This window comes from Coloeus monedula, assembly GCF_965178545.1.
Source record: "Coloeus monedula genome assembly, chromosome: 1".
In the NCBI taxonomy this organism is placed as follows: domain Eukaryota; kingdom Metazoa; phylum Chordata; class Aves; order Passeriformes; family Corvidae; genus Coloeus; species Coloeus monedula.
In genome coordinates this window covers 122,101,220-122,115,804 of record NC_138781.1, presented here as the reverse complement: position 1 = coordinate 122,115,804, position 14,585 = coordinate 122,101,220, and the positions used below count along the sequence as shown (strand labels likewise).

Genomic DNA, 14,585 nt, shown 5'->3' with positions numbered 1-14,585 from the left:
TTACAAATCAACTGTTTTCTCTTATTAGCATCATCAGAAACTTCACAACAGACAAATAAACCACCAACATTCACTGACAGAGCCAACATGGAAATAGTGAAGCTGCCAGTGAAGCTTTCTATTCTCCCAGGATCAAAAAGGAATCTCCTGGAAGACAAAACCATCTCTTTTGCAGAACAAGTCATTAAAAATGAAGAAACAGCAAGTTCAGGACTTCTTCTGTAACAGGTAGTCTAAACAATGTCTAAACCATTATGACATTTAGCTAAGACTCTTTCTTGCAATTTTCATTTAAATTCTGCATTACATGCATGGACATCATATTTCTACCATATTAAATATCACTTCTTTGTTGTTGTTGCTTTTTGGTTGGTTGTTTTGTGGTTTTTTAAATATAGGTAAGAAGTTATAAGAAGTCTGGAATTCTCACTTAACCCCCTTTATTTAAGGGAAACTGCTGCATCAACCAATGTCTTCTCAAACATGTTCCTGTTTTATACATACATATATATCATGGTACTTTCTGTAAGTGTTTAATATATTCTAATTAACATATTTCTAAACAATAAATTCTAAACACAGTGTCTATATGACTAGAGATGCACTACAAGTTTTGTTTACCTCTCCATTATCATCTGTGCTACGTGAAAAATCCATGATTCGATCAACTTCCACATAATCTGGATTAAAAAGCTCATCATCAATCTGTTCAAGGAGAGAGGCAAAAATATAAAAGATATCTCTATTAGCCCTTCCTGAGAGGAAAAATGATTATATATTTCATCAGGCAATAATATTTTGGGTCACGGTGACACAGAATTTATATTTGGCAAACTTCAACATGTTAATTGAAATGCTACAATTCAGCAAGATCATTCCCCGTGAGGGAATCAGACTTCTCAGACTTTGTTAACTGGGCCTCTTAATTACTGTGTGAAACCTTTTACTGTGAGAGAATGTTTAAGAATATTTTAAATGAAGTGTGAAATTACAATTCACTAATGAGCAATCGAAAAGGCTTATGGCATGCAATGCATTTAGCATTCTTGAAAACTACAGCTTGCAATAAAGAAATAAGAGCCTTGTACACTAAGTGCCTTTGGATTATTTTAACTACAGGAATTGCCTAACTGCTTTATAAGCAAGATTCAAAGATTATTTTCAAAAACAGAGAAAACACAATGCATGCATACACAGTTTCTCCAAAAATCACAATTTTTTAGGTTTGTTCTTATGCTTTAAACAACTTACAAGATTCTCTTGCATACTAAAGCATTGCATTTAATTTTATAGTTTAAAGATCCACTCCAACAGAAGAGAGAGACAAAAGGTTGTTTTATGTTAAAGACTGCATATTTTAAAAGCTTTTTCTAAAACAAGGACAAATTCCAAATATTTACAATAACTTGTGACCCACTTGAAAACAGATTAAAAAAACAAAATAGAAACAATTCCAGGTATCTTCACTTAGAACAGATGAAAGTTTTCAATTTGCAACAGGTTTTTATTTCAGCTTGAATGGTATAGTAAAAATAAATATAAAGAAATAAATACAGGAGCTCATGAACACAACTTTTTTTTTCTAAAAGACAGCATTTTTCTAAAAGGTAGTCTTTCAGAGACACAAATCAGCAAATCTTGTCTTTTATTGACAGGACCCCTGCCACATTACTGCTTATGGCTCTAAGTGAAATTAAATTGATGATAAAAAGCTTAGAATCCCTAGTGAGCAGCAGTCCATAACACAGAAAAATGGCATGCATTTCTTCTGGCATAATCAGCTCCTGAGAAAAAAAGACATGGTACTGATTCAGTCAGGCTTACAAGGCAAATAACTAGCCACTCACTTCAAGGGCAAAAAACAAAACCAAAAAGTATAGGAAAAAGTATTCAGTCAGGATAGATCATTTGACTTTCATAAGCTTGCAAGACTTGCATCCAGAATGGTTATGCTTTATATCGGTATAAGTGCTATTGATATATCACACAGTTATTCACAATGTTCTGCTTGTATACAGAACAAGAATTCCTAAAAATATTCCTTAAACACCCAAAAGAAACAAACAAAAAAATCGTACTTCGGAAAGGAATTTATTCTGGCCCTGTTTTGCTTTAAACCGCTTAATCTTCTGCTGAATTCTCTTGTCTTTGTCCAGCTCTTCCACAGATGCCCACTGACAGTGAAGGTAAGAACTAGAAGATGAAACAGAAAAATCTTACTCAAACTCTCCTTCCATTGCACTCCTTATGTATGCTACTAGTATAACTAGAACTTTCCAGCACGTGGTAGTGCTATGCTTGGAAAACTGGACACTATCTTCTTTATCATACAGATTATTAACCAATCATCTTCACTCAAAGTAATTACACTTACTAATAGAGAAACTTGTCAGGAAATAGAAACAACTCCCACTCAAAATTTAAATACATACCCTCTATACTTAGTTTGGCACAAAGCTAGGACAATTTTTACTTGGCATACTTAAAACATAATTACTATACAAGACACTTATGATAAATTCACTGTTTAGCATCATTTTCTAGCAAAGAGAATAATATTCTAGCATTTTTATAATTTAATGAAAAGTTGCAAATATTTTAAGTACTAACATCCTATATAATTTTTTTGTGAGAACAGCATTGTAACTCAAAATTGCTTGTGAGTCTTTTTGACAGAGAAAAGAAAACCCCTTGTAAATGCAGTTCCCTAGTAACAACACAGAATAAGGAAGAGCATCTCTGCCAAAGTGACTTGTCCCACTCCATAAATTTAGTCTGTCAAAAGTTCTATTGCTAAGACACAACAGTTAGCACAAAAATTATATGTCTATTTAATAGAACTAAACAAAGCATAATTAAGCAATTAAACATTATACAATAAACAATATAGTGCAAAAGGTACAAAAATGACAGCATATTTCAAGTAAAGTCAACTATGTGCAGTTAGCTGCCATAAGCTCCCTTAAAGCAGATTTCTGTCTCTCAGATAGAAAATTCGGTAAAAATAAACAAGGTGTGCTACTTTTCTACAAGAAAAGTGAGCTTATCCAGCTATGAAGTGTTTTATTTTAAATACTGATTGCATTGCAGTTTCAGAGTCCAGAAGTGAAACAACACGCTGCTCTCACCACGATTACATTCCTCTCATGGAGGGGTAACGATCTGCTGGAATACTGAAAGCCATCTCATTTGTTTGTTATCTCAGACATTTTGTTCAACATAAATCTTGTTTTTGAAACAACATTAAGGGTTATTTTTGAGTAGTTTGCACACACTTTCTCTACGGTTGCAGTTAGACCTACACAGCTACACATGTGTTCATGAGCCTGCGTGCATAACAAGCCTTAAAGCATTTAATAGCAGAGCAATTTTATCTATGGATTTAATTCTGGAGAGAACACAAATTAAGACAACACTGTCAAACCCTGTACCACCAATGCAAGGTACTTCCCTGTTTATTTGTCACTGTTTTGGATTAAGCATTAGATATGTTTAAAGTTCAATAATAAGTTGCATCAATTACAAAACCGTTTTTGAAAGCTATTTGGAAGTTATGTGAACTTAAGGATAGCAGTCAAACCTGTAATTTTTACTTACAAGTTTTTGTACTTTACGTAGAATTCCTCTATTTCTACTTCCTCTCCATTTTCCATCTAAAAGAAAAGAAATGTTGAAACATGAATTAAATCTGTAAACGGCCCAATTTAGTAAACAATTTAAAAACTATCTGAGATATGGACTACGGTACTCACATAGAGACACAAGTGGAGGTGTAGGAAAAGATTTGTGGGGGAGGACATGGGTGAGGAGTTTCCTCCAGCTGCTTACCCAAGTACATACTGCACTGCTTACTACAACTTCCAAGACATGAATCATTTGAACTCCTCCCTAACCACATGCAGCTTCATTCACAACCTCACCCCAAATCTGGCTTTCTGCCAAACCCACAGTGTTAAGTAGAAGCCAAGTGTACCATTTTCTCAGGCAGCAGCCAATTAGCAACTGCACTCCTGAATGCCATATGTATTATTTTTGGCTGGCTCATGGCAACTTTACATTGTGGGTTTTGTAATGTTTTAAAAAAGAGTTTTAAAGGGGGTTTATTCCTCCATATAGTTAATAACTCCAAACAAGAAGCCATATAAAACTAAACCTTATACCTATGCTAGAATTTTAGTGCATCAGTGTTCATGGCTTTAGTTTTACTCAATGGTGCAATTAAATTCACTCAGGCAAGATGTCTCACATACAGAGCAGCCAAATTAAATTAACACCAAAAACTACATTTAAAGCAAGGTTAAAGTTGTGATATAAACCAGCAAAACCAAGGGCATTCAGTGCTAAGGGTTGAGCTACCCTTAACTCATCCCTGGTGCCAAAGTATTGCATAACATATGGCATGTAATACTTTGTTGAATTAACCCAGCCATAGGACAAACTAAGGACAGTGCACCAGGCACACATTTAGAATTCGGTTTATGTCACAATATTAATGGTTTGTTTTTACTAATGAACTTTAGGAAAATTTTAAATAGAGGAGCATTTTCTGGTTCATACATTTCATCAGGGACAACAACATCTGTAGTAACTACTGTATATGCAGCATTAAACATGCAAAACTGTTGACTGCTGTACAAATCAACATTTTTTGTATTTCTATATATATTTTAAAATATATATATATACACACACACACACAAGAGGGACTACTCTGAAACTTTTGTTTTTGCTTTGTCATCTTTAGTTGCTGGCTAGATGTTACCTCCATAGCAGTGCAATTAAAGAACAACAGTAGCAGCTCCATTAAACTGTGTTCTAGCACAGTAAAGTTCATGCACTCCTAGTCCCTGATTCACACAGTATTCCTTTACTTCCTGACTAGCAAGGGAGTTTCAGTTTAGCATTTATATCACTCCATTACAGTCTGCTTGTGTTCCTTCCTAGAGAAGGAAGCAACACCAAATTCCACCTATTTCTCCCTAAAGAAATGGAAGAAGATTCCTGGTGCTACTTCTTGATCTTTTTGAATCTTCTGTCGAAGAAGAAAAGCTGTTAAAACTATCCTCTAAACCTAAATACAGGGAAGAAACTTCTATGACACTTACAAAGACACTTTCAAAGGAAGGAATCTGAAGACCATCAAGATGTTTTTAAAACAAAAAATTGAGAAGAGTCTTTCTCAAGATTATATTAATATTTAGAGATCAAAACTGCATTGAAAAAAGAAGCTGGAGATCACATTACCTGAACCTATTCACTGCCCTGAGGCAAAATTAGTCTTTAAGAAGTCAACCTTAATTTTAAGACATTAACTTCTTTTATTATACAAAATGTATTATAGCCAAGTCTCTTTGATTAGTGTTAAACCAGAATGCTTTGAGATCCATCAGTATTACAATGACAACATCATTAAACACCTTTACATAGAGGTTTCATAGTAACCAACTTCACTCCCCTCAACAGCATTTCAGTCAAATGTATTTTTTGTCAGCTGCCAACTTAATAACAATAATTTGCAATGCAGATCTTGATAAATTCTGTAACTCTCATAAGTAAAACACACTTTTGTATTGTCTAATAGGTAATAACTGGTCTATGTTATTAGATGTTTTATGAGAGTGCATCAAAGATTCACCTAAGCAAAAAGTATTTCAGAAAAAATATTTTTAAAATCTTAGTCTGGCATTCAGCACTTATGCCCTCCTCCAAAAATCTAATCAAATTAAAATTGTCAGCACTCAAGCAGAGGTTAACAGTACATCAGTTTAGGGTATAAGAGACAGCAGCTTATGCCTCTGATGTCACTGTGCACCCACCACTACCCGTATATTTACTTGAACCAGGTAAAAAGGTGAGATAGAACATTTATGCAAATTCTCCCCAAAATGATTACACAGACATCCTAAAATAACACATGGCAGACTTGGGCAATGCAGGACACTTCAAATAATCACTTCCAGGTGCGACCAGATCTGATTCACAGTCTTTGCAGATAATTGAAGAAATAAATGACCCCTTCATTCAAGCAAATATTTAAAAGCACATTATCTTGCATGCCATTGCCACAGAGGTGATACAGTAACACTGCTAATGCAAAAGTTAGTTGTGTAAGCCACTCAGGTGTAGATACAAAAGCTTGGGGGGGAAAAAAGCCAAAAAAACAACCAATCAACCAAAAAAAAAAACCCTAAGAAAAAAACAAACCATGAGAAAACCCCAAACCACCACAACTATCAACTAGCAGAAAAATAGCAGACAACACATTAGTAACAGATGCAAAGCAACACACAAAACCCAGTTACCTCAATTGATACACAGCACTAAATTGTAAACTGATCAGTTTGAGGAAGAGATGTAGGTATTGTACACATTACAATTAGTTCTAATTCTTACGTGTACTAGGAGGCAAAAAGAGACATTCACACGTGTAACATGCAGGTACAGGGTTCTACAGACTCCCTGTCTTTCCACAATATGTGCTATTTGTGCTGGATAGCATAGTCAGCTCTAGCTATTCCTTTTCAAAGTTAAGAAGCAGGAAGTCAAAAAGGACTGAATGAAAAATTTCAACATCCAAACTCATCAGCTTTGGAAAGAGAGTGATACATGTACTTAATGCTTTCTGCAAGAAGACAGAATATTCAAAGGAATTCAACATTCCATGTTAAGAACAACTGGGAAAACTACTGTCTTTTTTACTTCAAACATGAACTCAGCTCTAACTTTTACTCTGTATGCTTCAAAAATGGCTGAAAGTACAGCGCTGCATCCTATCTAACTCCAGAACTAGACTAAGGCTATTTCTCAGAAAACCAGCATGATTTTATGATAAGAATACTGCTCCAAAAGCTTATTCATTATCTAATGTCCTTTACTTGAATGCAACATCTTTGTTACAACGTAATCCACTGAAAGGTTTCCTAGTGAAGCCTCTCCTCATGTTTATTTTATGCACTGGTCCTGATCGCAGCAATTTTACTTTGATTAGTAATCTAACAACCAGGGTTTTGATGACGTTAGTAAGAGTGTAAAAGACCTTTAATAAAAGCACAGTTGGATATTTCAGATGTTAAATATTAACATCCTGAAATCCTTTTTTTTTTTTTTTTTTTAATTTGGAGAAGAGGGTTGGGGAGAAGAGCAGGGAAAGAAGAGACACCCCTCAAACCTGCAAATACAATCCATAAAAAACATTAAAGAAAAAGCTCAAAATAGAGCTTGCTTCCAGCAGAGCTTGCAATCAAAGACATGTAAGCAGCAGACCAACCACTTCCCACAAACTGCAGCAAAATACACACTCCCCATGAGTAATCACACCTTTGTTTGCAGGGGAGAGGAAGAAGGGAAGAATAATTGGTGAAAAACAGCTTCCCATGTAAAGACATTTATGAAAGAACCACATTCTCCTCTCCTGTCTAGTAGACCATCAGGACAACTAAATACTCACTTTGTATTACTGTATTACATAAGCCTATGGTTTGAAACACAAAATACAGCTCTAGACTTAAAAAAAAAAAAAAACAAAAAAAAACCCAACCCAGAAAAAAACTCCAAAAGGCCCTAGAAGTTTTATGGTGTGCAAGATGCATAAACAGGTCAGATTAAATCACAGGCACTCATGACACTGAACGAATGTAGGTTTACAAAACTGTTAATGATGTTAGGACAGTAGTAATAAAATTGAACACACACCCCCCACCCCGCCCAAGAAAACCAAACAAAAACCCAAAACCAAACCCCAAACCACCACAACATTGAATAAAACATCTATGAATAAAGGCAATTTTCCTTTCTCCAATGTGAAAATTAACACTGAGGAAAAGATGAGTTTCTGGTTAACTAAGATCCACATGATGTCATATCTGCGTAAGTCAGACAATTTTCTGTCCAACTGTAGCGCAAGTCAGAGAATTAGCTCCACAAAAGAGTCTCTAAATATAATCATGCCTTTTTTGGAGTAAGTTCTTTTTTACTTCCTTCTCAGAGTTCTAATACTTTGGAAGTGCAAAGGCCTTCCTTCAAGTTGTGAAGCAGGTTAGAAAAATCTGTAAGCAAAATAAGAACCTAACTAGGAACCAGGGCAAAATTGTAAGGGAACCACGATGAACTTGAGTGTTTCTTTCACCACCTTAGCACAGTGAAAAGGAAGATATTCATCACCTGTGTACGTATCATACTTGGTCACTTGTAAATCTGTTTCAGCTGCTAAGCACAACTGCCATCAAAAGATACAAAAATTATGGGCAAGGGTTTTTGTTTACTAGAAAAGGCAGATGTTTGGGATACAGGAGAGTTCTCTCATTCCTCAAACTCCTATGGAATATCACTCTGAAATGAAGAGCACCACAAATTTCACCCAGGCATGTATATTTGCAAAAATCAAATTTTTCATCCAACAAAAGCAAGAAATTAGTAAAAGATTAAACAATCTGGTTTGCGTATGTCTACTGAAAAACATGTTGCATACCATCTGAATACACTTTCAGGGAACCTCCTCTATTCAACAGAACAGATTTTTAATTGGGAATATCTGAGATATTTTAAGAACTCAGTAAGGGCTTCAGCAGAAATATGCTTAGCCTATTTAAAAATATGGGGGGAAGGGGATTTGTTTTACCTTTTTCTTGACTAAACGGCTACTCATGATTTTCTCCACAACAGGACCTTCAGCATCAGCAGATTCCTACATCATAAACAGCATACAAGAGTTATGCAAGTGCACCTTTGTTAAAGACTTCCTTTATTAGAAAAACCTTAAAATAATTTTTATAACAGTAGCTTAATACCAAGAGGACATTTTCCCCCTAGCATGAGAACTTTAAGGATTCAAAGAGATTTAATGCCATAATAAACGATTGAAGGATACTTGTTTGAGCCCATTTTGAAGACCTAATGCAACTCCAGCTCTCTCAGTTAAGGCTGACATGCACAGACAAACAAATGTAACATCACGACAAGTTCTCCTCTCCTAAAATAATACATGCTTTCAGCACCATACAGTCTAAACAGGAGATGTTCAGAAGCTCTAGTTGGCTGTGCAGGTGTCCCACACAATTGCTCTCAAAACTGCCTGCAATTCTGTATTACATTAATTCACTATTACAACAGGAGGCAAACCATCCAAATTCTCCTTATGATAAGACACAATTAACAATGGAGATCACATACAATATTTCACAAGGCTTAACAAATTGCCAAATGAAATACCAAAGAACATGTATATATTCTCCAATAGGTCATCAGTTAAATGAAGTAGTTCTTTGAAAAAGCACTACAAAACAATGAGATTGTTACAACAGTCATTCCTACAGTATTACCCCTCATCTTATTCAAACTATTTTATCCATCATTTACATTGCACAGAGAATAAAGTACCCTGCTGGGTACTACAAGGCAGTAATTTCATAAAGGAGTTCTTATGGTGCCTAGCAGCAGGGGACAAGCTTGAGTGGTTTATTAAAGTCACAGAAGCCAGACCACTGAATTCACAGAAGTAAATTCAAGACTCCTAGCAGTACAGTTTAGCTTTCCTTTAGCTAGGGACCACTAATTTCAAAGAACTCAGCCTGAACTTTCAAGCTGCATATCATCAGCTTGCAAACAAAGCCATGAGTTCCTATATTTTTTTAAGAATGCAAAAACAAATGTCTTCTGGCACACTGTGTCAACCATGTATGAATATAATTCAAGAAAAGGGCCCATATTTGATCACGGAGTGCTGCAGTTACAGCCACCTTTCCAGTCTATTCATATCTGACCTGTTGCTCTGACTGAGAAGTATTTGAAGGAGAGTCTCTTCCAGCAGCATCAGCATCATCAGCCTCCTCATCTGAAATCTTGAATTCCAGGTCTTCGGTATAACGCTTCCTCTTCACCTGCCTGCTGGAGCGTCGTTTCTGAAAAGAAAACATTAATCTTTTTCATGAGAAACGAAACTGATAAGCAGCAGAATAACTGAGAAGACTTCTCTATGTCTCAAATACACTAGTGTGCAGTAAATGCTGTGATTTCTACAGCACCTTGGTAGAAATAGTGGACTCAGGACCCCCTACTATTCCGAATTCCTGCCTGGTAGCTATTCTTAAATTCTGTAAGCAAAAAAACAACAAAAAACCTAAAATGAAACAAAAAACCAACCACAAACAAAAATCGATTTTATGCTTGTTCCAAGTTGGAAAGTGGGGGGGGGGGAGGGGGGGATTGTTTCACTTTTTTTAACATCACTAAAACAATGTTAGCCTATCTCAGAAAGCAATTAAAACCCAAGAAGTTGCACCTCTCCATTCACATCTCTAACAAACTTTGACAGATGGCCAACGCAGGAGCCAAACACCACCTTTCCACAGCATGGCCCACTGTGTTGCTAAGCAGTGACAACACACTTTCTTCCTCTCCCCATCCGCCCAGTCATACCAGGATTATCTTGTAGGGGAAACACAACAAAATACGATTTCCTCACTTCACTGACCCAGCACTGTTCAGAAAGGCATCCTGCAGCACAGCATGGGAAAAGACCCCAAACTAATAGAGGAGAATGGAAAACTTGAACCACCCCAAATTGAAAACATGATTTCTGTGTTCCCACACCCTCACCACCAGGATGAGAGACTGCTTCAGCAAAACTGCACAAAACAACCTGTAAAATACACAAGTTTGCATTTCACAGAATTTGCACCTTGATGCCCGGTGCTGGGTATTGTTATCTACAACCATAAAATTCAACTTCCCAGATAATCTGCATCAGGTTATACATTTGAAAAGCTGTAAGCATATGTTGTTGAAGGAAACGGTCAACTGAGCATCAAATATCTCAATGGAGTAATGTATATATTAAAATTATAATATATCAACTGTTAAAAAAAACCCCATCTTAATGACTTGATACACTATTTATTTATATATTTAACACTATTCATTTATACATCTTTCTCAGCTATCACACCACCTCACTGGTACATGGAAATACTTACATAGCTTGTTTAACAGACTTATGCACCCAAGTTTCTCAATATACATAGACAAAGTCAAATATTTACTTTTAGATAGCTAATCATGCTTTTTAAAGCATAAATACCTGATGCACTTTACAAAATTAGAAATTATTTATTTAACTGAAAACGAAAATTTTGAGCAAAGGTTAAGCTTACATCACCCTTTTAAACAATGGTGATGTGGCTTCTTCCTTTAACACAGTAACTTACGGGGGTTTCCACAAAACAATATTTTTATACTTCAAAATAGATAACACTTGACAAATTTGCATCTTGATTTACATGATCACTGATGGGAAAATACCAATTTTCTTCTGACTCTGTAGGTAAGTCTTACCATTACTTTTGGTGCCAAAAATCTCTTCTTCCATTTCCCTAACAGAAATAATACCTAAAACATAATGGTAGCCTTTATTTGATTTTTTTTTTTTTTACTTGATGAACTTCCTGTTTCCTCTTACATTCATATGTGGTTTTGCAATTGTTATGCACTGTTGTCAGAAACCAAGCATATGTTTACCTGCATCAGATTAACTTGCTAACTGATCTATAGGTAGAAAGGTGAATAACACGTTTGATAATGGAATATAAAAAAATCTACAAAACATACAAAGGCAAGTATTTCTCCTCTGTAAAGAAAACAGTGTATCACTATGCACTACTACATAATATCACTATATCACTACAGAAGGCTTGGGATTTAACACTAAGAATGCAACTGTGTTTTAGACAACTGAGTAACATCAATCTTGGTTGAGAAATGCGTAACAAGTTTATTAACTGTAGCTGTCCTAGCAAACATGGTTGGAACCATTTCCTAAGTTCATGCAAACAAGTACAGGTGCTGTATAGCATGAACAGTACAAGAAACTATTAAGAAAACAAAACGTTTCCTGAAATACTTTGTTACATTTAATTTAGAAGTGATGCAAGTGCCCTAGCACTTCTACTTGCCCAAAAAAAAAAAAAAAAAAACAAAACAAAAAAAAAACCAAACAATGTTTATCACCCAATTGTGTTTGACAAAGAGAAAGTTTTTGTTCCACTAGACTGAAAACAAGCAAACCATGCAGAGATGTTCAATTGTAAATAGAATATAATCACCTAAAAATTAACCCAAAAAACCCCATCAGCTCCAAAGTTTCTTCATCTTTTCCCTTAATCAGGCTGAGCAAGAATTGCAGCACTGGACAGAAAACTTACTTCTTCAAACATTTCAACATCTGCATGGTGTAACTCAACTTCTTTAATTCAGAATACACAGTTTGAAGGAGTCAGGAAGAACACTGTCTTCTGCTGCCTCTTTTGTTTTTAACCAGAATATACTAGATAGCTCACATTTCATTATTTACTACATTCTTCTCGAAAATAATGGGAGGAAAGGCATAAACCATGCTAGTGTAGGACAACTGTTTGCCAAAGTCTTCACCAGGCTACTCTGACCATTCCCAACTGATCATCAGTCTGAACATCTCTCATAACCAGAAGCAACCCACCCACAACCTCATGTGTAATGGACAAATGTCGTGGATTCAACGTACACTGGTATGACTACATAGGAATCTCATACTTTCCCCACCTCACTTTGTCCCCACCTCTTCATGAGGGGATTTTTATTTCTAGTGCCCACTCTAACTGCTGCCAGCAGAAGCAAGCCAGGAGCTGACCACTTCTTAACATGTCTAATGACAGAGCACACAAAACTTGTCATACATGCTACTCTATTTCCAGATTTTCTTTACATGAAACAAAGTTTGGACAGATGGTAATTGGTGTACCGTGGTCCAGAAAAATTAATCAGCGTGAGCCCATGACTGGTAGTCCTGCAAAAAAAGCCCTTCATCCACTAAAGCAGTGTAGCTGCAAGTCCCTGACGTGCATGTTTCCAACACTCTGCTTTGTCATGTCTCATTCTTGATTTCAGAAGGTTTGCAAAGCCAATGCAAGAATAAACACCAAGCTTATAAGCAAGACCTTGTAATAGAGCATGAAGTCTACAGAACAGAACATTCAGCATCATAACTGCAACAGTTATCGAAGAGAATGTGTGAAGACTCAGCAGCACCATACACATATATGCAAGTAACAAGACTGTAAAGCAAAACTATGATGAAAAATACTTGTTTTTGTAAAATATTAACCATGTTGATTTTCATTTCTCACTTTCTTTGAAAACAATACAGAAATTGTCCAAATACCTGTACCTCTATAACAAAGATGATGAGAACTATTGTTTTATGCTTCTAAGTTGTCAAAGCCTACAATGAACTTCAACAATAGCATTACCTGAACCCCTGGATCATCTTCATCTTCAGGATGAGGTGACGGTGGTGGAGTTTTTTCCAAATCTGAGTTTTCAGAACCTTCCTTTCCCTTGTTAACCTTTTTCTTCGCAGCACTGGCTTCTGAATCTTGCTTCTTGCTACTAAAACAGAGGTATTTTTAATCAATATTTGGAGAAAAATATAAGCAAGAGGTGCTTAACAAAACAGTTGATCTGTGAGATGTTTGTTATGAGTGACTTTGTTATTTTCAACCGCCTTTCTTAAGTATTTCAAGGTAACTGCAAAATCAGTGATGCATGGGCCATCACCACACATGCCTTAACAAGACTCCTTGCTTCTTTCCTTCAAGACCTTAGACAGCGACACTCGATGTGTACTCAACAAGAAACTAAAAATGAGATGGGAAAAGAAGAGCTGCTCTCTTCAGAACCTGCGCTTTCTGAAAGCAGTGTTTGGACAACCTGACACATGAGAAGAGAAACAGGGTTACAAATGTGCTTGTCTTATATTAATGGTGCAGACCAGGTAAGCAGAACCAGAGTAAGCGTTACCAAAACAAAGGACTGAATTCATCTTCTTCTGCAATCCTTGCTATTTCCAAGCAGGAAATGCACTTTAGTGTCAGTGCTGAGGGCACCCATACAGCCTCAAGGCATGCAACTGCAGCTTATACAGGGGGAAAATACACCCAGCTAGTATCTCAGCATCTACACAATACCAGAACGCTCTATCCACTGACAGTAGAGAAATGTTTTGGGGGTTGTTCCTTCCCTTCCTCCTCCATGAAAATGTTCACCACTTGAAGAGCTGGGACTGCATGTCTCCAACTGCACTCAGAGGCTTGAAAATGGGTGAAGATGGACATATCAAAATCCAGCTTTAAATACACTGTCACCAAAGCACACACTGGGATGATCTGCAGCATGGCAGGGGTGAAATTTTTAAATAGTAATGAAATCAATGATGTAAGTTAGTATTTTTAAACACATTTAGCCTTTGAGTCTGAGGCAGGTTTTTACTAGTTTTTTTGTGGTCAACCCCCAGCAGCCCATTACCAATGTGAGTGGCTTACTAAAGCAAAGTGTTGAGATGACTGACAGCAGAGCAGACCTGTGTGCTGGTAGCTGACGCATGGCAAGCACAGGTCACCAAGCGCTAGATCAGCCACTTTTATATGGCTTCTGCATTCTCATCACTTTAATTTCATACCTGGGAAACTGCCTAGGGTTTGTTCTTTCTTCATGATCCTCACATTTGTAATTTCTCATTTAAACATCAGCTTTAGGTTTGTTTGTTTTGATCAGCACAT

General features: G+C 36.3%; 1 protein-coding gene across 7 annotated transcripts in view; it reads right to left on the bottom strand.

The window, feature by feature from the left end:
* The window catches only part of CHD7 (chromodomain helicase DNA binding protein 7), a 144,707-nt gene that overhangs the window by 35,159 nt on the left and 94,963 nt on the right, over window positions 1-14,585 (bottom strand). For 6 of the 7 annotated variants that reach the window (XM_082289322.1, XM_082289319.1, XM_082289320.1 and 3 more), the window contains 6 exons: window positions 13,278-13,416; window positions 9,759-9,896; window positions 8,618-8,683; window positions 3,598-3,653; window positions 2,079-2,193; window positions 622-705 (listed from right to left, as the gene is read on the bottom strand). In XM_082289322.1, the coding sequence (XP_082145448.1) occupies window positions 622-705; window positions 2,079-2,193; window positions 3,598-3,653; window positions 8,618-8,683; window positions 9,759-9,896; window positions 13,278-13,416 (598 nt within the window). The remainder of the gene's footprint in view (window positions 1-621; window positions 706-2,078; window positions 2,194-3,597; window positions 3,654-8,617; window positions 8,684-9,758; window positions 9,897-13,277; window positions 13,417-14,585) is intronic. The other variant, XM_082289323.1, reaches the window with a different exon arrangement.